A 23,573-nucleotide genomic window follows, 5' to 3' on the forward strand; every position below is an offset into this window, starting at 1 on the left:
GCTTCCACTCTCTCGGCCCTGCCCCTCTGCCAGAGTTAACTTTCCTGCCTGGCGCTGGGAGCCTGGGGACGCCTCTAAGCTCCGAGACACCCCCAGACCTCCTCTTGCACCGCTGTCAGAACTTTCGTCTGTGCTCCAGCCTCCCAACCTGGTTTCCTAGTGTCTGGGCCTCAGTAGAGGCAACCTGAAAAGGTGTTCGGTGCCTGGCCTAGCCTTGCCCGCAGCCAGGATGAGGCTCTACCACCTTAAGCTGCACATCCCCGCCTCCCTCTTCTGGGCTGCAGAGTCTGGGTGGCCATCGTAGAGGCTGCTCCAGCTCTTAGCCTGCAGAGCAGGGCCACCGAGAGACACAGACCTTTTGGCAGCTGGGCCCGCTCCTTGGGCGCTGACCCCAGGCATTGATATCTGCCTTCTGGTGTCCTGGGAAGCTGCAACTGGGGAGGGGAGAGCTGGGCTCCTGGAGGACTGAGGTCACTGGGGCCAAGATAAAAGCTTTCTGCACCCACCTTAACCCTAGGCCCAGCCCCTTGTACCAGGTAGTGGGCCAGGAGCCAGCACCCTGGGCAGCAGGCATCCAGACTAGCAGGACAGCATGACCTTCTCAGGGTGGTCAGTGAAGATGCCTGGTGTCCTGACTGATAAGCAGTTGTCCTGTGACCCTAAGCTCCTCCTGTGCCCCATCCTCACCCCAGTGGCCCAAGCAGCTCCAGGTCTTCCACAGGGCAGTCATGGGTCCTCAAACAAAGGGTGTGACTGCCAGTCAGGGAGAGGGACCCCGCCCCCTCTTCATTACCTGAGGCAGATGCCAGGTACCACTCGGGGCCTGTAGAGGTATCTGTACAAAAAGAGAGATTGATTGTTGCCTCTGAAGTTGAGGTCAGGGATGCCCCTACCCTAGGCAATTTCTTGGGGTCCCCCACCCCCCCCCCGGGCTTTCCTGATACACAGGGCTGAAGTGAGGGTCTGAAAAATGTTCACCCTTTTGAGCTGGGTTTAATTCATCCTTTCTGTCTCTCTAGGCCCTGCTCCTATTTAGCTCCCTACCCTGCTTGCCTGCCAATATAAATGAGCATTTTGCCAGCCCAGAGCCCTCTTTGCAAACTCCAGGGAAGCTAGGTTTGTAATGAGAGCAAAGCCATTTTCCATCCAATGAGAGAGATTTCTCGTGCTGGGAATGACCAGTCAGGCAGCACTCTACAGCTTAAAATAGGTGGTGAACAGAGGGCCCCTGCCTTTTCCTTGTTTGAGAGATTGCTCATCCTCATCCTAATAGCCAGAATTCCTATTGCCAGAGGCCAGAGTAAACAGACAGCCACAGCTCTCAAGTTGGGCGAGCCAGTGTAAGACCCTTGCATGTGGAACTGTGGCTGGTTCCCGTGGCCTCCCCTCTTGTGACCTGAGGAGCCCTGCCTGAGCTAGGGAGGAGTGGACAGTCACTTTTGTCTCCTGCACCCCGTGGGTGTCCTGGGACCCTCCTCTCTCTGAACTCCCTGGTGGTGGTGGTGGCAGCAGGTGGATTATGCCAATATCAGCCTCGCTTGCCTCTCCACTAGCTTTGTTGTCTGAAAGCCTCTGTTCAGGGTTCTCACCCCCAATCCCATCGCCTGGGGTGGGGTACCACAAGGGGCCAATGTTAGGCATGCCTTAGCCTCTGTCTAACACTAGGCATCGATGGAGCTCCCTCTGACTGGCACTTGCCCTCCCAGTTACCCCTTATCCTGGATGGCGAAGGGCTGGGGCCAGGTTGATGGCATCCAGTGGAATCTCCTCTGCCTTCCTGATCTTACTCTGCCCATCTTGGCTTGTGTCTGAAGTCCCCCTGCTGCAGAATCCCTTACTAACTGCAGGCTGCCTGAGCCATGTGGAAGGGAGGTAGGGACAGGGAGGTGTGTGGATGCAGTGGGATTGATAAATGGGCAACAGGAAGAAAGGTCAGATTGGGCTTTGAATTTGGGTTTGAGTGACAAGCAACAGGAACTGGTAGCTGGAAGCATACACTTTCTTTGCAGAGCCTGGTGTTGGGTGGGGTGTAAGGGAAGAAATTCAAGAAAGACCATCTGTGCGGGTGCGTGCGTGCGTGCATGCGTGTGTGTGTGTGTGTGTGTGTGTGTGTGTGTGTAGGGGTTGTGGTCATGGCTCTAGGAAAAAAAACAGCTGGTCTCATCTTCACAAGGTCAAAGAGGCAAGGACTTGGCCAAGTCTTCTAAGCTTAGAAAACCCAACTCAACCCATCCTCTCCGCCCCCGCCCTCCCCCCTCAACAAGTTTCAGCCACCCTTCAAGTTTCAGCCACTGGCCTTGGGCCTCTATATGGAACCAATCCCCACTGTCCACCTCCGGCTTCACCAGAGCTTCTGCAAGCATTGCTCAGGCCAGTTGAGGATTTATTCATCATTTTGACGGGCAGGAAGCATTGATCCAGCAGAATTGGTTTAATAAAGAATCACCAGCAAACCATGATAGATTGAGTTTGCGGTTTGAAGTTCAGGGCTTGCTGGCACAGGCTGCTTCTGGCACCTCCAATTCCTGGGGAGGAAGGTTGGGTTTTCCAAGGGCTGGATGGGGCTACGCTCTGAGTGACCTGTGTAACCTGGGGTGTGTGTTTAATAGGCTTTTCTTGGCTGCCTCTTCTCCTTCTCACCACTCCCTGCACACCCACACACCATGCTCTGGCTACCCCCATGGCTCCTCCAGGCTTGTCTGGCCTCCCCTCCCCTTCCACTCCCCATTTGCCTTTTACATCCATATTTAAGCTTTGGTAAGGGAGGAGGCCAGAACACACAGCCCCTTGGGACAGTGCTTCCCAGGCTCCCACCTAAAGCTGGTTGGGCTCTTGGGTCCTGGGTGGAACCTTCCTTCCACATGAGCCATGTCCTGGAAGCTGAGCTTGGTGGAAACTGGGAACAAATAAAACATAGCATCAATATGATCCTGTTTTTTCAGGAGGAGAGACAAGGAGGGGAGGACCCCCAGTGAAGATGGACCTGGTGTTGTTCCCAGAAGCTGGTCGGGCTTTTGAGCGTGAGGCTCAGGGGGCCAGCCTGGGTGTGTGACATCTAGGTGTCTCTCTGAGCAGGCATCCAGCAACTGTGTGGGTGGATGTGGGGGCCGGTAGGGAAATCCCTGTGTGGGATGTCAGTTCTAGGGCTGCGTCTGTGCCCCAAACTCTAGCTGAGCCTTGAGAGTGGGGGCAGGCAGAAGCCTGGTCCTTCTCATCCCCCTGCCCCTTCCCTCTCCTAGCCGGATGCCTTCTGAAATGTGAGGTAGGGAAGGAAACAGAGGGGCCCTTAGTTGGGGCATTAATAGCTGGCCTCTGAAATCATGGAAACTAGGCCAGTGGCCTGGTCGTTCCCAGGGATGGCCTAAAACTGACTTCCTGCACCGGTCTTTGGCCCCAGGCACCACTGCTGCCCATCTCACATCACTTCCCAAGCTTATCTGCTCTGGGACGCTGCTTGGGTTATGAGCCTTCTCTGAGCCTTAGTTTTCCCACCTAGAAGAATGGGCATCCTGTTGCCTGTGGCCGTGTCAGACACAAACTGTACAAGCTGTGGTCACCCGGTGGGGGCGAGGTGCACTGCCAGAGCCCAGGGATGCTGTCATGACTCACGCCACCCCTGCCCACTCTGCTTCCTTCTCTTAGCTCTGAGCACACAAGACTGGCCTGTGTCCTTGGGTCAGGCCACTGGGTCTGCGTCAGAGAACTGAGTACTTGCTGGAAGCTAGAGTCTCTATCCAGAAAGGTACCCTTATCCGGACGCACTCAGTGTAACCCTCAACTTCTGGGGTCTGAAGTTGAAAACCATCGAGGTTGTGAACCCCTCTCTGGGCCTTCCCAGAAGCATCCTGACCTGGGGCCTGGTGGCAGGTGCTAGCCTCCCAGTGCTTTCCCTGGGCCCTCTGGACCCAGAGGCTTGGGCCTCCCGTGGCCTGCAGGATGGGCATGAAAACCCGGGGCCAAGTTAGACACCTGGAGAAGGAAGGTGCTCCATGTGGGGACCTGTTCCTTTTCTGTTTTTCTCTCTCTCCCTTAAAACCCTAGGGAGGGCTGTTCGGGTAGGAGGTGTCGAGGAGGAAGAAGGCAGTGGCCTGGCTCTGGGTCTGATGGGGTTCTGTAGCTCCTCCTTAGGTGGGCCATTTGGGGGGTCATTGCCCAGGAATGTGCTTCTGCTATTGGTGTGAAAAGCCAGACCCTTTTGGGCCAAAAGGCACTGCAGGCCTCTGTGGCGCTAGGGGAGGGGGGAAGGGCGCCTTGGTGCAGAGGGAATTCCAAGGTGAGCTGCCTGGGTGGTGCTGTCAGATGGCACAGTGGGCAGCATGATTCTCCAGTGATGGGGACGTGCTCCACCTGCTAAGACTGGGGCAGGTGGAGGACGTGCTGTGGAGACCAGCATCCAGCTCGGGGTCGAGGTACCCCGGGGATGCTGGGTGTACAGAAACCCAGGGGGCGGGGGGTGGGGCGGGGGGTGTGGTGAGGGGGCAGGACCCTTACACTGCCGGGTGGAGAGGCCGGGGCTCCAGGTTCTCCCCATTGCAAGGCTTTGGTTACTTGTCTGGCCAATGCATGATGAGCCTGGGGGCCTCTCGCCTGCCCAGCCCCACTCCATCTGCTCCCTTAGCTGTCGTGAGCTGCCCGCAAGAAGGCTTTGGGCTGTCATGTGGCCAGCCTCACAGTGCTGGGCTGTCTGCCTTCCAGGAGCCCTCCTCTCCCAGGCTTTAGGGCCCCTGGGTCTTCTGGCATGCCCTCTCAGGCCACGGTGGCCACCATCAGCCATCTCTCCCTCCCTGCCCACCGCATGCCTTCGGATGGAACTCTGTGTTTGTTCTAACGCGGTGCTTCTCATGCTGTCAGGTCATCCAACTCACCTGGGAGTCTGTTAAAATACAGATTCTGACTCATCAGCTCTGGAGTGGAGCCTGAGATTCTGCATTTCTGATAAGCGCCCAGGTGAGGCTGATGCTGCTGGTGCCCAGCCCCGAATCATACTTGGAGAACTGAGGTTCAGACCATATGCTCCGTGCTTAGCCTGAGCTCCCTGGCTGAGTTCCTGACTGCTTCTCCTCCAGGCCTCTAGCTCAGCGTGGCAAGGTGTGTTCTGGGAACAGGGCTGAGAGGCTCAGCCATAGAAGTTGGCTGCAAACTTGGGGGTGTCGGATCCTCAGCCCTCCTCCTGTCTTGCACTTCTGCTTGGACCCTGCTGGCCCTGGATGCTGGCTGTTGGGATGGGGTGAGCAGGGGCGGGGGGGGGGTCCAGGTGGCCAGAGGGCCTTCATTAATCCATCCCATTCCACTGCTTTCACAGCTTCTCTCCCAATCAAAGGGCTAGAAGGGTGGCCAGCTGGAGGAGAGGGGCAGGGAGTGTGGTGACTGCTGTGCGGCAATGAGATTTCCAGGAAGGAACAGATGTTGCCAGTGAGAGAGTCCAGGGGTGCTGGGCAGGAGAGCCGGTGTGAGGGGTTCTGACAGTGGCTGGCTGGAAGGAGGACAGAGATATCCAGTGAGAGCAGCTGGCATCTTAAGGTTGTGGCCTGGGGTGGGGGCCGAGGTGGCAGTGTCTGGAATCTTAACACCCTCCCCCACCCCAAACCATGCCTAGCAGCCGTCCTGTGGGCCCCGCTTGCCTGTCACTTCTCTCCACCCCCAGCCAGCCTGGAAGGCACCAGTCTACATACAGTTGACAGGGCTGACAAGTGTCCTAGCAGCTTGAGTGGCCCTTGTGCCTGCCGCACCACACTGATCACCATGGGGGAACTCACCAGAGCAGAAGGTCCAGCTCCAGTGTCCCAGGGGACTTGTCATATAACTGAGGAGGCAGCCAGCAGCAGCACATACACCTCTTGGCTCAAGGCTCGCACAGAGCTGCTACTGCCAGTTGCTAATTAATAGAAGGGCTACTGAGGCCGGCCAGCCGGTCCTGCTTGGGCCCAGGGGATGTTGAAGAATCCACATTTCCCAGCCAGAGCGGGCCACGGGAGGGCAGGGGCATCGCCTTGGCTTCGGAGAGGATGTTCTCTGCCAGCCGGGGTTTACTGAGAAAGCATTGCCAGGGCCCTGGAAATCTGTGATCCCAGAGCCTAGGAGGCCACTCAGAGACACTCTGTGCCATCAGTACCTGCCCAGAGCTGGGGCAGGAGGCAGCACAGAAAGGTGGTGAGCTCCCCATCACTGAGAGTGCTCAAGATGAGACCACAGTACTTAGACCAGAGGTTGCTAAGCAGTATCCTGTGGACCAAATACAGTACCCAGATGTGTCCTGTTTGGCCAGCCTAGTGTGTCATAACAAGTGTGAGACAATGTTTAAAACGGAAAGAGGTAACACAAAAATTTGGCTTTCCAGATTCTCCTGAAAAATTGGAAACTCTGGCAGCTCTGGCTGCACAAGCCCACCTGTAGGCAGGAGCTATAGCAGACTAGAGGCTTTAAAATGGCTTTTGCTCTCCAGCTGCCCACATTTCCCACCCATCCCTGTGGGCTCTGGCCTAAACCCAGCCATGCCACTCATGCACATTTAGCTGCTTAACCCTGTAGGCTTCTGAGTTTACAACCCTAGGTGCAAACCAGTAGGAACCAAAGCCAGGTGGACTCACAGATCAATAACTACCATTTAGGAACAATGACCATGTGCCAAACTATGCTAGGGGCTTCATTTCTCATATCATTTACTCTCCATAGTGGCCTGAAAAATTGAGTCTCTTACCCCCAGTTTACAGATAAGGAAACTGAGGTTCTGATGGGGAAAAAAAAATATTTTCTCCAAATGACCCTTTTTTGTTGTTGTTGTTAGCTTTCAAAAGTTAAATTGCAAGAGCAGTTCAAGACAACATTCTCTTGAGAATGAAAACATTGCAGATGATGTGGGACACACATTATCTGTGAGGAGGGGCTCAGCTGGCATGGGAAGTTTAGCAAGTCTCAGAATACCAGATCTGGACAGGCCTTAGCGGAGGATTTTATATATGGGGAGTAGAGGACCAGGGAGGGAAAGCAACTAGTCCAAGGTCACAGAGTAAAGTCAGAGATGAAACCAGAACCCAAGAGAGTTCTGTTGCATCTGGCTCAAAGGTCTCAGGGCTCTGCGGTCCACCACGCCTCTAGCCAAGGGGATCCAGGGAAGGCTTCTCCTGAATGGTCTCATCACTCGAGCTTTTTCTTGTCTCCCTAGCCCCACGCCTGAATTTTGGGGTGTTAGGTATTTTCAGGGTCCCATCTTAAGCCAATCCAACCAGTCTTTCTGTACCTGAAAAGGCAGCATCTGGAGGGTGACCCTGGGGATCTGGATCACAATGTCTGTCCCCTGCACCCAGGCTTATCCTGAGTGGGCTTATCCTTTGGGATTTTGGAACCACATCCGGATGCCATTGATGCACCTGCTCCTTGTAGGAGTTCCTAGTAGAGGTTCACTCAGAGGGGAAGGGGACAGGTAGCCAGTGGTATCTGTCTTCTTTCCACCAGAGAAATAGGTGGTCACATGGTTCATTACCTTGTTCAGAGAAGTGAGGAAGTGGAGTCTGTGGTTTTGGGCTCAGTGTGTGTTCAGGATCACGTTTCAGCTTGGGACCAAGATAAGGCCTTGGTCTGAGGTCAGGAACGGGAGTCCTAGAACGCAGGCTTTGAGCCAACCCCAGGGCTGGGAGCAGGGTGGGCATGTTGCCCACCCTGTCCTATGCCCCAGCCTCTTGGAAACCCTGCCGTCCTTTAAGCTCCCTGAGCTCTTACACCTCTCAGCATCAGAGCCAGCTGCCTTTGATCTTCTCTGGGAGCTAGAGTGCAAATTATAAATACACAATGGTGCCACCACTGCCGACGCCAGAGCCACCAAACCTCATGTGTGACCACTCCTGCCCCCCTCTGCTCTCTCGTTGTTTGGTGCTGTGTCTGTCTTCGCAGCCCGGCAGCCAGCTTGTGGCTTCCGCAGAGCTGTGCTCAGAGCTGGGCAGGGAGGCTTGATAGAGGGACTCTTGCTCTCCAGTGCGCCCTCAGCTCTGGGCTCCCACAAATTGTGGAGCAAGCAATGGGGCCTCCAGGTCTGCTCATGGCAGCTGCGGGGGCCTGATAATTGGCTGCTGATGATTTTGTGTCTGTCTAAGCATTTACCCGTGTGGGTGGACATGTTATGTCTGCACGAACGAGGCTTTCAGAAATTAATACATAACACAGGGCTGGCTAATACATTGTACATTGTCTTCTGGGCTCAGGGGAGGGCCAAGCTAGGGGAGGTCCCAGCTGGGAGCCCAGATGGTCCATTCCCAGATGGTCCCTTTACGGAGGACAGGGTCACTACCTATGTGGCAAAGGGGAGAGTAGGATTTCAGCCCCTCTCAGGGTCCCCAGGTCTGGTTTAGAGAAGGGCAGACAAGAGATAGACCAGTTTGTATTGATGATCAGGGAAGGCTTCCTCCTCGAAGCACATCTGAGCTGGATCTGATGCAGAGAGAGAGCCTTTCTGCGTAATTTCTTGGAGGTGAGTGTCCAGGAGCCTAAGCCGCCTGGCTGGGGAAGGTGTTGGCCAACACTGAGGGCAGGTGACTCAGAACCTGCCTCTTTGGACCTGCACTCCTTAAGCTCTGCCCTTGAGGACTCCAAGCCCACTGCCCCGGGTCTTGCCCTTGATGCTGTCTGAGTTGTGTGTGTGTGTGTGTATTTGCATGTGTGTTTGTGTGTCTCTTTCTGGCTTCTCACCCCGGGTCCTTGCAGCCCAGGGGAGCTTTCCCAGGCCCTGGTCCCAGCTGCACAACCTCTGAGAAGACTCCCTTTCTCTGCCATCCTAGGAAGGCAGGTGTTGCCGCTGCAATAATGTCACTGAATGTGTGGCCTGGAGCCCAGAAGTAATTACCCGGCGGTTCCCATTGCAGGCTGGAGCAGCCCCTGCCAATGATTAACCCAAGTCCCCAGCTACTCGATGCCAAAGCCAGCCTTGGGCTGTTCCCACCTATGATTTGTCAGAGTATACAGGCACTTTTCCCCTTCCCCAGGGACAGGAAAGACCTTTAGGTCCACAGGTCTCATCAGTGCCATTGGCACTCTTGAGAAGAAACTTGGTCCCCTAAGGGAGACTCTGCAAGCTGCAGCCTGTCCTTGTGCAGCACCAGCTGGGGTGGGGGGCGCAGCCTGGAGCCTGGGTCTCCCATTCCTAGCTGTCCCAGCTTGTAACTGTCCACCCCGCCTTGTTGAGTTTGCCCTGCTGGCCCTCATCCTGTTCTGCTGTGTGACCCCTGCAAAGTCCTTTCCTCTCTCAGTGTCCAGCATCAGGGCTCAGGCTGAGGCTGAGAAGGGAGCAAAGCTAATTGGCCAAATAGGTATTGAACCCATAATCCTGACCCCATTAGTACAAATTGAGCCAGCAGGGCAGGGGCAGCACTGCTGGCAAGGCGAGCTGATGAGACTCTGCCGAGGCCCATCCAGGCGTGATCTTTGAATTAACTCGGCCCCTGTACTTCCCGGCCTCTTTTTGCGGAGTCTCTGCCAGCCCCTATCCTGCCAATCAGGGCGGGGGGGCTCCTTGCATGTTGTGTGCTTATGCTGTATCTGCTGGGCCCCCCATTACATCACAGCCCCTGTGGGAGTGGAGATCAGGCTTTCTTTGTTTCCTGGGCAATAAGGCCCCACCACCCCCTCCTCCTAGTCACATCCCCTGGGGGTGGCTGTCCCCTCTGGGAAGCTCAGATGTGGCCTTGGAGGAGTTCAGATGTGAGGATCCATGGAGACTGTAGGTCACACTGGACAGTTGTGCTTGGAGGGGCCCCAAGGGCCAGGCCAGCAGGAGCATCGACTTGGGAACTGGCAAGGGAAGGAAACTCGACAGGCTGTCCGTTCTGTCGCAGAGGCTCTGGGAAGTCATTCTTCTGCCACGTTGCTCTGAAGCTTTTGGGGACAGAGCTGAGGGGGCTGGCTGAAGACTTGACTCTGCCCTGTCCAGCTGTGCGGGCTGAGTCGAGCCCTTGCCTCCCTGGCCTTGCAAGTGGGACCCGAGAGGAGCTGGGTTTTAGCAGGACCCCAAATCCAAAATTGGTGGCTGCAGAGTCACTTGGGAGCTTTATGCAATTATGGATGCCTGGGAGAGGCCTGGGTGGGTTTAAGTTTGGGGAGCACCCAGGGGCCAGTGAGCTGGACACCCCAGGACCCCCTCCCCACTAAGCCTGTGGTTCTGAGTGCATAGCACTCACGGTAGCCCTTCAGTGCTCCCCAGAGCCTGGAGGCGAAATACATCCAAGTTGTTGTGTTGAGCGCCTCCCCAGGGAGTCATTCCCCTTTCTTCCCTGCAAGTTGTTAGCAAAGAGAATCATACAACTCAGGGGCTGGCAGGACCCCGGAGAACATGGTCCTTGCTCAGTGTCCTTGTCAGACTGTGCTTTTCTGGAGGGAGGGCGGCAGAGTCCCATCAAGATCATGTCCTCAGAGCCCAGGCACCCTAAGGAGACCCCCATCCTAACAAGAAAAGGGCCACATAAAGGCCCTCTAAGAGTTAATATTTAGCTACTTTCTATGGTCAGCCCTCCCCTGGTGTCCTCGTTAGCCCCGAGCTGCTTGGCCTTAGGAAGTCCTGTCCCCAGTGCATCCCGTTTCCTCCTTTGCCCAGGCGCGCTTTCCTACAGGAGCAGGTGAGCTCTCCTACCTAATTTCCCCTGAGCTTGTGCTCACATGCTACTCCACAGCAAGAGTCTATTTTTGCTTCGTTCTCCTAAGTGGGGGGAGCTGTGTTTGAGCCTTTTTTTTTTTTTTTTTTTAAGCCAGGCAGAGAAGTACTCAGTTGCTGGTTTCCTCCCCAATTTTCCCCAATTGGTCTTGTCAGCTGAGTGAAACTCAGAGAGGTGAGGCCACTACCCTGGCAGAACACAGCATCCTGCGGGTTAGGGTGCTGTAGAGCAGGTGTTTAAGGTGTGTGTGTGTATGCATGTATTTGTGTGCACACCTTATGCTAGTGTGTCTCTGTGAGCGCACAGATTTAGGCTCTCTAGAAGAGGTCTCAGACCATTGGAGAAGCAATGGGTTGTTACATGGTGTTCCTTATGGCCAGGCCTGTGCTCAGCCATGCCATTGAGAAGGTGCAGTCACAATCCTCCCCAAGGAACTCTTCCTCTGCATCCTCCCTGGCTGCCCATGTCCCTAGAAGAGTCCTAAGTCTGGCGTTTAAAACGCTCCCATCTCTTCTCCCTGATATTGGGTTGGCGGAGGAGGTGTCACGTCTTCTGAGACGTGCATTCTTCGTTCTGCAAGCTTCCCATCTGGCCAGCTGCCCTTGGCTGGCCTCTTTAGCCTCTGCACTGCAGAGATCCCTGGATTCGGCGTATCTGTACAGATTGTCTGGTTCCATCATCTCATTGCCCCTGGCCTTGCTTCCTTCTGCTCTGTAGCACGGACCTCCATCCTGCAACCACAGGGTCAACCTTCCCCACCAGACAGACTCAGAGAGGTGAAGTGATTTGTGCAAGGCCACACAGCCAGGTATTCAAACACTGGAGTGCTCAACCACTGTACTATCTGCTAGAGCCTGGTGACTCCATGTGAGGTCTCTGGACCGGCAGCCTCAACATCACCTGGGAGCCTGTTAGCAATACAGGCATCGGCCCTGCCCCCACATCCAGTGAATCTGAGACTGCATCTTCCTAAGATCCCCAGGTGACTTATACACGGATGGCAATTTGAGAAGCACTGGGCTGTACGACTGAAAGATCCCAGAAGGAGATGGGGCAGGGGATTCAGTCAGTTCCAGCCCTCACACAGCTCACCCCTTTGGGGAGCGGCCGAAGCCAGCCCTCACTGTATGTTGAGGGACTAGGGCCTCAGCCCAGGGCAGAGAGGGGCCAGGGAAGAGGCGGGAGTAGAGGGTCATCTTGTCTGGGTCTTCCAGCGCAGACTCAGAGCCAGATTTTGTTTCTCAGGTAATAGCTAATCCTTGCAGGAAAATGAGAAGCTAGGGCTATGCCCAAATGCCAACAACCCACCCATTAGCTAGCTCGATGCCCTTGGCTCCCAATCTGTTTGGGAAGCAGCCCCAGGCGGCCGAGGGAGCAACTACCTAGGAGCCCTGTGATTCTGAGTCAGAGATTTGGAGGTGGGTTAAAAATAGAGCCCCAGTGGCCAGACGCGGGTGGGAGGAAGACAGCAGTTTATCAACTGTGAGGGGAGACCCTAGGGTCAGGGAGGAGCGTTTATTGCCCCCAAGAGGCAGCGCTGTCTTGCGTGAGGGGGCGGGGAGGCTGAAAGGTCAGGCTCCGGCGCCCCGCCCCCTCGGGTGGGCGGAGCGTGGCGAGGGGGCAGGGCCGCTGCGCTGTCTCCGTGAAGAAGCTGAAAGGAGAGCTAGGGCGGGGAGGGGCTGGCCCTCGCTTCCCAGCAGCTGTTACTGGTGGTGCGGGTGGGAAGGCAAGGAAGGTGGCCCACGTGTGCGTTGTGGGCAGGCACGTGGTCTCCTTTCTATTACACCTGCCCTTCAAAAGGCCTCCGCCTCTCTCCTCATCCTTAACCTCCTCCAGAAAATCTGCTCCTCCTGCCCTCCTTTGGGAGGCACCTCTGTCTACACTGGCTGCCTAAGAGTTCCCAGGGGACTGTGTGTCTCTCCCCTGGTACGCATTAGAGGACTCTTCACAGCATGGGACACTGGTCAGTAGTTAATGGTGGATTTATTTTTCTGATTAAAAGGTAATATTTGCCCGTTATGGGGGATTTAGAAAATCAAGAAAAGGGTAATGGAGAAAACAAAAATCACCCATAATCCTACTAGGAAATAACGTGTTCACATTTCATTCAGTGCATTCTTTTTTATTTTTATTTTTGGCCGTCTCCCCTCCCTAGCCTCTCCACCCCCACCCCACCCCCAACCGTCTTTAATCCACCCATTCATTTAACAGTAAGACAGCTTATCTGAGGCCCCCTGCACCCTTCCCTCTCTGGGCCCAGCTATGTATTAACATCTCGGGCAAGGGGATTCATTTCTGCACTTGGGGAGCACGCAGAAGGTTTGGGGAGATGGGACTCGTCCTGGGGCAACAGAGGGGGGAGTCTAGGGGAGAAGTGGAGCTGCTTCCCTCCCCTGCCCCGGGGAACTCTGTGCCAGGACTATTTGGGGAGAAGAGAGACTCCTCAAAGTCCTCACCAAAGAGTGTGCCTGTAACGGAGGGGGTGCGCCTATACTGAGAGGAGTCTTGGTGTGTTCTGCCACTGCCGGCCTGTGCTGGTCAGGCTGGAAACACAGTCATGGCCTTGGCTGACGTCTCTTTAGCTGCAGTGTCCCATGCCAACCCAGGGCATCTAACCAGGTTTCCCTGTCATCCCGCTGTGGCAGAACCCCACCCCCCTCTCTCCTGGTCCCGTGTTCATTCACACTTCCAACTCCTCCCCTGTGACGTTTCCACCGCCATCTGCACCAGGTGCAGGCCATTTGCTAGTGGATGTTGCTGGGAATCTTTGAGTCCTGGGAGTTTGGAGGGAATACGTTCCTTCCCCATCCTCGGAGGCCTGTGAAAGCCCCATGGGAAGGTGTCTCAGAGGGCTGCGCATTCTGTGTAGTTTCTGCTGGGCCTCTTGCCACTCAGCCTTTGGCTCCCAAGGGATTCATTCAATCATTTATTCACTCATCCACCCATTCCCCGCTCCCCACCCATTCACATGGTTTTTGGACCTACCTCGTAAAAAGGCATGGTGCCCAGTTCAGAGAGTCAACTGACCACAAGAGAGACAGACAGGCAGCTCCATCAGAGTGTGCACTGTGCTAGGGCAGCATGAACGAGGGCCATCTAACCAGATTTCCTAGGAGACAGAGAAGGCTTCCCAGGAGTGACAGCTCCTCTGAGCCAAGGGAGCTGGGGTGGGGAGCAGAGCTTCAGGCAGATGCTGTGTGTAAGCCCAGAGCACGGAGAAAGGGTGGCAGGTCTGGGGCACTGAAAGCTGCTGAGTGTCTGGAGCAGAGCGCCTAGTGCAGCGGAGGCATGAGGAGAATTGGGGCAAAAGAGGAGGCTGAGTCCAGATCAGGAGGTGCCCTGGAAGGAGAGTGAGGAACTCTGATTTTAGCTGGGAGCTTGGAAGGACTTGGGGCTTGGCAAAGCGTGGTGAGGATGCGGACTCTACCCTGGAGCCTGAGGCCTGTGAGATCCTGGGAGAGGCAGGAGCCCAGTTAGGAAGGTGCTAAAGTAGGCCAGGTGCTGGGTGGATGAGCTGTCTGGATCCCACACGATTGACTATTGGAAGGTCAATGAGATAGGAGAGTCGAGGTTGATTCCCAGGTTTGCAGGTTAAGCATTCAGATGGCAGGTGGTGTCATGTGCTGGGAGCACAAGAGTTCGTGGGGGAAGCTGCCAAGTGATATGTGGCTATGTGGAGAAGGAGGTTCCCGTGGGACATCCAGGTGTTGACCTGTAGTCAGCAAGTGACCACATGGCTGTGGGGGAGGGGCGGAGAGAGGTCTGGTTTGGAAGCCAGAAGAATAAAGATGCCCTGGGAGTTGGTGAGGAGGAGAGGGAGGGTGAGGGCCCAAAGGAACAAAAACATTTAAAGGTCACGCAGGGGAAAGGAGCTCCTGCATCGGGAGGGAAAGGAGAGGCAGGACAGAGAAGAGCCACCACAGCGGGGTGTCTTGGCAGAAATGGTGCACAGTGTCACGTGATGCCGAGGGTCAAGACAGAAACGGACTGGGAGGTGTCCCTGGGATTTTGAAGCAGGGCGTGTGCCTTGATGATGTTGCTGGGTGGTCGAGAGCAGTGCTGGGGATGGACGTGGATGGACACTGGTGAGGGCAGTGGAGGGGATGGACGTGGAAGTGACAGAGTGGAGACAGTGACACATCTTTCGGGAGGCTTAGTTCTAGGGGAGATGAGATACGACAGTGGGGGTTCAGGAGAGATTTTATTTTCTTTAGCGCAGAGAGCTTAAAAGCTGATGGGGGAGTTCCCGTCGTGGCGCAGTGGTTAACGAATCCGACTAGGAACCATGAGGTTGCGGGTTCGGTCCCTGCCCTTGCTCAGTGGGTTAACGATCTGGCATTGCCGTGTGCTGTGGTGTAGGTTGCAGACGTGGCTCGGATCCCGCGTTGCAGTGGCTCTGGCGTAGGCCGGTGGCTACAGCTCTGATTGGACCCCTAGCCTGGGAACCTCCATATGCCGAGGGAGCGGCCCAAGAAATAGCAACAACAACAACAACAACAACAACAACAAAAGAAAAAAGACAAAAAAAAAAGCTGATGGGAAAGGCTGAGTAGAGAGGGAGCTTGAAGACACCAGCGAGAGAGGGGGTGCCCTGTAGGTTCTGGCTCCTGGGGAGGGAAAAGGGATGGTGTCAGGACAGCAGGTGGAGGGGTCGCCAATTCCCTTGTGACTGGGGGAGGGGAGGTGGTGAGGGAGAGACGAGCAAGTAGGAGTCTGGTGGCAGGAAGAGGACGGGGACTTTCTGGTGGCATTTGTTTTCTCTGTGAAGGACAGGTGGTGTTATCTGCTAGGAGTGAGGGCGGAAGTAGTGGAAAGAGGAGATAATTTGGAAAAGCTTCTGTGGGAAGTGGTGGAAAGGTTATTAGGGTCTCCTGGAAGGCTGGGCTAGCAGAAGTGAGGGCCCAGCTGAGCATGGAAGCCCTGATGAGGTACAAGGGGCTAAGGCACTTGGTGTTTATTGCTAGAACTGGGCTGAGGTTGTGGGATTTTCTGCATAGCCACCCGCCCGAATAAACATGAAAAGAGCTGATGATGGCCCTGGCCAGGGCTGTGAGCTGGGGAAGTGGTGCCAGAAAGATGGGGCAAAAGGGGTTGATGAGCAGGACCATTATGTTGGGGTCGGGTGGAGGATGGGAGGCAGGAGGGATGTCGTGGGAGAATGAGAGGGTCAGCTGACTGCAGGTTCCTGGGACCCTAAAGAATAGACTTAGCATGACTGGATAAGTAAATTAAAAAATATATATGCCATTATATATGTGTATATATATATATATATATATATATATATATATATATATATTTTCTTTTTTAAAAGCTGGGAGGAAAGGAGATTAGGGTGGGAGAGAGCATTGCTCATCCAAGTTTGGAGGTGGACCAGCTGGAGGTAGTGAGCCAGTCCAGGGGGTGCTGTTGGAATGGACTGGAGTGAAGACTTTAGAGGCAGGACCTCAAGCCACTGGGATGCTGGGTGTCATTGGGTTGATGGGAGGGAGTAGAAGGCATCCAGCGTGAGGGCAGGATTCGGGGTGGAATGGAAGGTTGTGAGCCAGCATCACCAGGGGCCTGGAGGGTGGCAGACGGATGCTGGAAAGATGGCCAGCAAATGACAGGATGCTCCAAGGATCTTGTGGACGTTCCCGCAGAAGAGGCATCAATGTGGAGAGGGGGATGTTCATGCCACCCTGGCCCTGAGGCCTGTGGGCTTTGGGACAGTGATGTCCTTAGGACACACCTAAGGTTCACTGATGGGAAGAAGCAGATGGGTTAGGGAGGGAAGACGTTAGGAGGAAGGTGCTGTGGAAGAAAGCACAGGAGCCAGGGCTGGGAGGGAGAGGGCGAGTAGGAGGAGGCACAGAGTTTGGGAGAGAGAAAATACTACCAACCAGGTTTATATTTCTAGAGCATGCTGAGAAGTGGGGCTCTTGAGTCAGACTGTTTGGGTTTGAATTCCTGACACACCAGGTCCAGCCGATTTCCCCGCTTCTTGTGCCTCAGTCTCAACTGTGAAGTGGGCATAATCATAGTACCTACTTCATAGGATTTTCATGAGGATTCAGTGAGATAGGACCATCTATATAAGGGACTCAGATAACACCTGCCTCCCTCTGCGCAGATGGCTCCCACACAGTAAGTACCCACCAGGTGTGGATGGCTGCCCTCTGTTTTCTCATCACATCATCTTCCTGCTCAGCTTGGGCCGTTATCTATGCTGGGCCCAGAATGGAGGGGAAGCCCCCAGCCCCCATCCCTTCCTCAGATGCAGACTCCTAGCTTCTTTGTTGGGGGTCAGAAGGAGCGTGGGGTGGTACCTGACAAAAGAGGCAGGAGGTGATGACTGTGAACACAGACACCCAGCACGGTTAGGCCAAGTTCGTGGAGGAGGAGGAGGTTGACCTGGGTTTTGGATGAGGGAAGGGATTTCACAAGATAGGGGTGGTCTCAGGAGGAGGAACCAGGAAGAGGATGGAGATGCGGCCGGTGGTTGGGTGTTCAGTTGGCTTCTGGGAAGAAAGCAGGAGGGAGAAGAGGGAAGAGGGGTCAGGGGTTTCCCAGACCAAGGAACTTGAACTTTCTTCTGTAGTCACTGGGGAGTGGGGGGAGGGTCTACCAAAGGGGGGAGATGTTTCATGCATGGGGTTACAGAATCACAGCATTGTGTCCGGGTAACCTGGAGATCATGTGATTTGGAGGGAGAGAGAGAGGAGGCTGGCAACCAGGCGGGTGACAGGGCAAGGGTCTACTGGGTGGGGAGTAGTGAGGAGCTCATCTAGGACAGAGTATTTGGGGACCAATTCAGAAGCTGTCATTGAAGAGGCCACATGAGACCTGGTCACTGCATGGGGGGTGGGCCTCTGGGGGCGGGTGGGAGGAAAGAGAAGGCAGCTAAGGATGGCTGTGCAGTTTCGAGCCCAGGCAGTTGAAGTGCTGACTGTGCCATTCAGCTTTGAGGAGTAAGATGCTGAGCTCAGCCTTGGACTTGCTGGGTGGAGGAGCCAGCAGGCCCTCCAGGTGGCAGGTGGGAATGCAGTCTGGTGCTAGGAGCGGTGTCTGGAGTGGGAGCCATCTGCGCAGAGGGAGGCGGGTACGAGATGGGACCGTGGCTGTGCTGCTCCCCCAGGAGAAAGCATGGGAAGCCCCCTGGCTGCCAGCACCGCAGGGGCACAGGCCTGCGTGGGACCAGGCTCCTGCCCTCAGGGAATCCAGTGTTCTGGGAGATCAGAGCCGGGGCTCAGGCTGGGCTGAGAGTCTGGGAGGTCCAGAAGAGGCAGCGCTTCAGGTGAATCTCGAAGGATGGAAAAATCTTAATGGGCAAAACCAGACATTCCCTTTCCTCCAGCTGACAGGATTCTCAGTGGATATCATTTGTGTCAAAATGTCTGCAATTGGGTGTGCAAGAAAGTATGCCCACCTGAAAATGGATGTGTATACAATGGCAAAATTTAACGGGTACATAGACGAGAGTATGTGCACAAAGGATGAGTGTGTGTGTTTGTGTGTGTGTGTGTGTGTGTGTGCATGAAGGTGTGTTCATGTGAGAGAGAGCGTGCATGAGCATCTGTTCTCAGAGGCGAGCATGGGCATGTGTGGACAAGAGGAAACTGAAGGAGATCAACCCTGTTTAAGGACTTCCACTTCCCCTGCCTCTGTTTTATCACCATTCACATCCTCTGCAGCCTCCAGGGTAGGAGGTCCAAAGGCCTCTGAGATCAGGGTCAGGAGCCTCCTCTCTTCTCTTCCCTCAGCTCCCTTGAGGCCATAACCTTCCTCTCAGACCATGAAATGTTCTAGGTATCAGTGTAATGGCCTTTGGGCTTCCTTCTGTCCATGAGACAGCTGCCACAGGCTGCTCCCCCTTTCTGAGCAGCCATCACCTGCCTGGATGGACCTGGTGGTCCAGACAGGAAGTAAGGTCTGAATTGAGGGAGAACAGGCCTGGGGTCCTGGGGAAGGGTCTCCAGAGCCCAGGTGATGCCTTGCTGGCGAGGACTTCCTCTCAGCTTAAAGATCCCTGGATGGGGAGGGTCATCTGGCTTTGGGGAGACCCAGGCCTCTAATTCAGGCTTATGCCAACTCCAGCATGTCTGAGTCTGGCTATCATTGCTTCCCTGCTAGGGCCTGACACCAGCCACCACCGATGCATAGCCTAGATTGTGGGATTTATTCATGGAAGTTTCTAGAGGCAATGGGAGGGGGGACTAGGGGAGAATTGGACATCCACTTTTGTGGTTTTCCCTTCTGTGGGATGGGTACAACTGTGCCCTATTGACTGCTGATGAGCGGGTTGCTTTTAATACTTGAAAGGTGTGCTAGGAGTTCCCTGGTGGCTTGGCGGGTTAGGGATCCAGCATTGTCACTCCTGTGGCTCCGGATACTGCTATAGCGCAAGTTCGATTCCTGGCCTGAGAACTTCCACATGCCCTGGGAATGGCCATAAATAAATAAATATATTTATTTTTTAAAAAAAGGTGTTCTAGTTTCCTCACCCAGGAAGTATCTTAGAGGGCCCAGAATCCGGAGGATAAATCCCCTTGAAATATCTTTACAAACTTCTCTTCTCTTGTCTCTAGGGCATGGCTGCACCTGCTGTGGTAGGCTACCTCTGTAGCAAAGGTCCCAGAAAGGCTTGTCTCTCCCCCAGCATCCCACTGAGGTGCTGAAAATCCCAAGAGGTCAGACTCTGGAGTTCCACAGACCTCTCTGAATTTCGGATCTTCTCCTTACAAGCTGTGTGGTCTTGGGCAGTTACTTCTCTCTGAGCCTCAGTGTCATCACCTGTAAAATACAGATTATAGCAGCCACTTTAGTGCTGGTATGAGGAGTAAATGAAGAAATGCATTGAAAGTGAAAAGTACGTGTTTGATAACTGAAGTGTTTGGGGGTCTTTTTGAGTAGAGCCTTTTGAATCACCAAGGAGTCCCCAGTGAAAATGTGCAGGGCCATTAAGGAATCACATGAGATGCTTCTAATCACTAGGACTGGGGGAGAAGGGGCCAGAGAGCTAAAGAAGCAGTGGGAAGACTCTTGCCAACTTCCCCTGGCTGGGCCAGGGTGGCAGGGCTGGCAGACATGCTGGGAGCTGTCCGTGGTGCTGATCGCCTTTTTTTTTTTTTTTTTTTGCTCTCGCCCAGCCCAGCTTTCACTCTGCAACTGTCTGGCAGCTTAAGGACTCAAAGTGTACAAAGCCAAGGTCAGCTCCCAAAGCCCAACTCCTATTACCTCTTCCAGAAGCACTTTCTGTCCTCACCCTTCTAGCTACCAGGAGCCCACCCTTTCAGATGCCTGGGCTGCTGCCTGGAATGGTTTCTCACATCATTGCCAAAACTTGTCTTCTGTCTAAACCTTGTCCTCTGATTGGACCAGGAGCTCCCTGAAGTCAGGGTGTCTCTCTGCTGAAATAGATAAATTCTTCTGCCCAATTGTCCAGGGAATATTGTGGCCCCTGACTTCTTCTACCAGTGGCTTTTCTGGAACCATTATAATTTCCCCTTCACCCACTTGCAGTAGGTGCTTTGCTTTGGCTCTTCATCAGAAGATTTCATCTACCTCCCTCACCGCTTTCTTGTGAATTTATTAACTTGAATTACTTATTTACTCATTTAAAAAATACAGGCTATAACATTCAAATAGTTTAAAACTGAATTTCAAAAAAACAATATATAAAATGCACACACACAAAATACAGGCTAGGTGTAGATCAGAGCATTTTACAAATATCAGTTCATTTCGTTCTTTTAACAGTCCTGCTAGTTAGATAATGTTAACCTCATTGAGCAGCAGAGGAAACTGACCATGGAGAGATTAAGTGACTTGGCTAGTAAATGACAGACCAGGAATCAAATTCAGGTTGGCTGGACCCGAGAGCCCGTGTCGCTTTTTTCCCACCACATTATGCGGCACTTGTGCATCTCTTGGAGGCTCCAGGACAGGAGTGTGTGGGAAGGAGTGCTCCAGTATTCCAGCCCCAGCCCAGATCAGGCACCAGAAATATTCCTTAGCATCTGGAAACACGATTGACGCAATTAGTCAGAATGCAAGGAAATGGGTGTTTTTGCCTCATGTAATTTGGTTTTATGAAGACCACTAAATGCAAACATTCTCCTGTTAATTACTGTCTCAAATTTGGTCTGTAATTGAGGGAACTAGAGCTGGGAGAGTGTAGAAACCTGCTGGAATGGCAGGCCTGCCCGAGTCAGCATTTCCAGCCGCCTTGCACCCGCTCTGTTAATTTTAGAAGCTCTTCCAGTCTGGGTGTATTATTAGCTTTATGTACAGAGGGCCACCAGGTCCTCAGTGGCCTCTCTTTGTCACAATTTTTTGCTTTGTTTTGTTTTTCCTGAGAGATTAAAGGAAAAGGAGTGATGACCATGTATACATAGGGGTGTTTGCACACTGCGTGGGTGAATGGGGATACCTGTGTGTGGCATCTAATGCGTGTCTGCAGCTGTCTTTGAATGGTGTGCATGAGGTTGAGTGGAGAGTGTACACAGCTTGAGAGCAGCATAGAATCTGAAACCACTCTCCTGGGCCCCACAAGTCATTAGTAGGGTGTGCTGTGTTCTGTGTCATGGGCATGAAGGCTGGGGTGGGTTCTCCCACATGGCCTAGGGGAATTGGGGCTAGAGAGGAGGTGGTGGGTTGTGAATGAAAAGCCTCAGCCAATGAGGCTCTGACTCGAAGTCTTGTCTTGAGGCCCTGAAGAACTTGGCTTTCAAAGGAGCTTCTGAAAGCTGCCATCCTGGAAGCCACACTTCCCTGAGCCGTGTGACGTGGGACTGCTGTCTCACCACCTCCAGTGAAACAGAATGCTCTCTCCTTGACTCATAGTACCATTTTGAGTTGGACAAAGAAAGCAATTTGCTATGAAGGCACTTTTTTTTAATCTTGGAACCATTCAGGCAGGGGCACTTTGGTTTTGCAGTGGGACCCTGTGAAAACTCAAGGAAGTTTATCTTTTTATCTCCCACTCTTTCCCTCCTGGTCTCCCTGCAGTAGAGAATTAAAGATGGCTGAAAGGTGATTTCTCTTGAGAAAAGACATGCTTATTTCTGCCCAGCAGAATACCTCCATCTGTCATTGTGTCACTCTCTAAACTACTAGCAGAGGGAAACAGCTCTGCAGTGCAAGTTTTTGGTCTTTGGGCCAGCCCTGCAGTGGCTGGTTTTGGGGGCAAGGTCGCTGGTCATGCCTTCTAGACATAGGGTCTGTGCCTGCCTGTGCTGTCTGTACACTTCAGATGGGCTCCATCTGGGCCAAGTAGGAGACCAGTGAGTTGGCTTTTACCTCCTCATATTGCTTGACTTCTCAGAGGTTTCACCCTGAGGGTCCCTCCCCACCTCTCCCAGGAAGCACTTGCAGTTGCTTTGAGGCCTTAGGAGAAATGATGCTGGAAGCCCCCACTGGTACCCCATTGGATTGGGTGGTACCTCACTAGTGCCTGAAATTTCCCCATTAGCCTTGCCTGCCTTTGACGGTATCACTGACCTTCCTCAACTTTGTGTTTGAGGCAAACCTCTGGGGAAGAGTGATAGTAAGACGTCTTCAGACTATAAGGGATAGGCTGAAGGGAGAGCCAGTGTGGGAGAGGGAAAGATCAGAATTATGGGACCTGTCACTGTACAGTGGGTAAACTGAGACCCAGAGTGGGGAGGGCACCTGCCTGATGTCACCAAGTGTCAGAAACAGAGCCGGGGCTCAATCCCACGCTTCCCGGGTACCTGCTGTGTGTCTGGACCTTCCCTGTTCTCTGCTCACTGTCTGTGGCATGTATGCTTACCAGCCTGTCTCAGGCTACAGTTGACCCTCAGGGAGGATGGAGCAACCTGGCCTGAGCCTGGGTAGTGTGGGGTGAACTACTTCTGCTGCTTAAATTGCCTCTTACTTCTCTCTCGATGTCATTGTTTGGTTTGCTCTTCAGTCTCTCACTGGGGCATGGGGATTGGAGTAGGAGGCTTGTCATCAGGGAGCTCACAGAGAGGCAGGCAGAGGACATCGCTAAGGATGCCTAAGGAAGAGCCTCTTTCTGTGCCAGTCATCACATCTTGCCATGGTACCCATGTGCCTGTCTTCTGCAGGGTCTCAGAACCACTCAAGTCTTCTCTCTCCTACCTTTGCTCTCTGTGAGCTTTCTTTTAGTCTATAATTCATTCTCTCTCTCCTCCTATGACTGATCCCTGTGTCTCTGGGCAGATTTTACTGGGACCTGACGATGCTGCTTCTGATGGTGGGAAACCTGATCATCATTCCTGTGGGCATCACCTTCTTCAAGGATGAGAACACTACACCCTGGATTGTCTTCAATGTGGTGTCAGACACTTTCTTCCTCATCGACTTGGTCCTCAACTTTCGCACAGGGATTGTGGTGGAGGACAACACAGAGATCATTCTGGACCCACAGCGGATTAAGATGAAGTACCTCAAAAGCTGGTTTGTGGTGGATTTCATCTCCTCCATCCCTGTGGACTACATCTTCCTCATTGTAGAGACACGCATCGACTCGGAGGTCTACAAGACCGCCCGGGCCCTGCGCATCGTCCGTTTCACCAAGATCCTCAGCCTCCTGCGCCTCCTGCGTCTCTCCCGCCTCATTCGATATATTCACCAGTGGGAAGAGGTGAGTGATCAGACCCAAACCTCTTGGGGGAAGAGAAATCTTTCCTTGAAGGTGAGTGAGGGCCCAGCACGTGACCTCAGATAGTTGGATGTGGGCTGTTAGATTTTAGCAGGCACATCTTCTCCAAGAGGACAAATATTAGTAATTTCTTGACCTCTTATGTGCTAGATACTACACAAGGTCACTGTATAGGCAATATACTAATTAAATTTCCAACAGCCGTAGAGGATCCCGGAAAGGTATGTGTAAGTACTCATTTTTTTACAGGAGGAAACAGAGGAAGTCTCTAAAGGGTTTATATAATGTCACAGAATTATTAATTAGTGAAC

General features: G+C 53.7%; 1 protein-coding gene across 1 annotated transcript in view; it reads left to right on the forward strand.

Moving 5' to 3' along the window:
* Nucleotides 1-23,573, forward strand: part of HCN4 (hyperpolarization activated cyclic nucleotide gated potassium channel 4) — a 46,065-nt gene that overhangs the window by 2,157 nt on the left and 20,335 nt on the right. The window contains exon 2 of the mRNA XM_047797315.1: nucleotides 22,821-23,244. Coding sequence (XP_047653271.1) covers nucleotides 22,821-23,244 — 424 coding nt within the window. The remainder of the gene's footprint in view (nucleotides 1-22,820; nucleotides 23,245-23,573) is intronic.

This window comes from Phacochoerus africanus, chromosome 9, assembly GCF_016906955.1.
Source record: "Phacochoerus africanus isolate WHEZ1 chromosome 9, ROS_Pafr_v1, whole genome shotgun sequence".
NCBI lineage: Eukaryota > Metazoa > Chordata > Mammalia > Artiodactyla > Suidae > Phacochoerus > Phacochoerus africanus.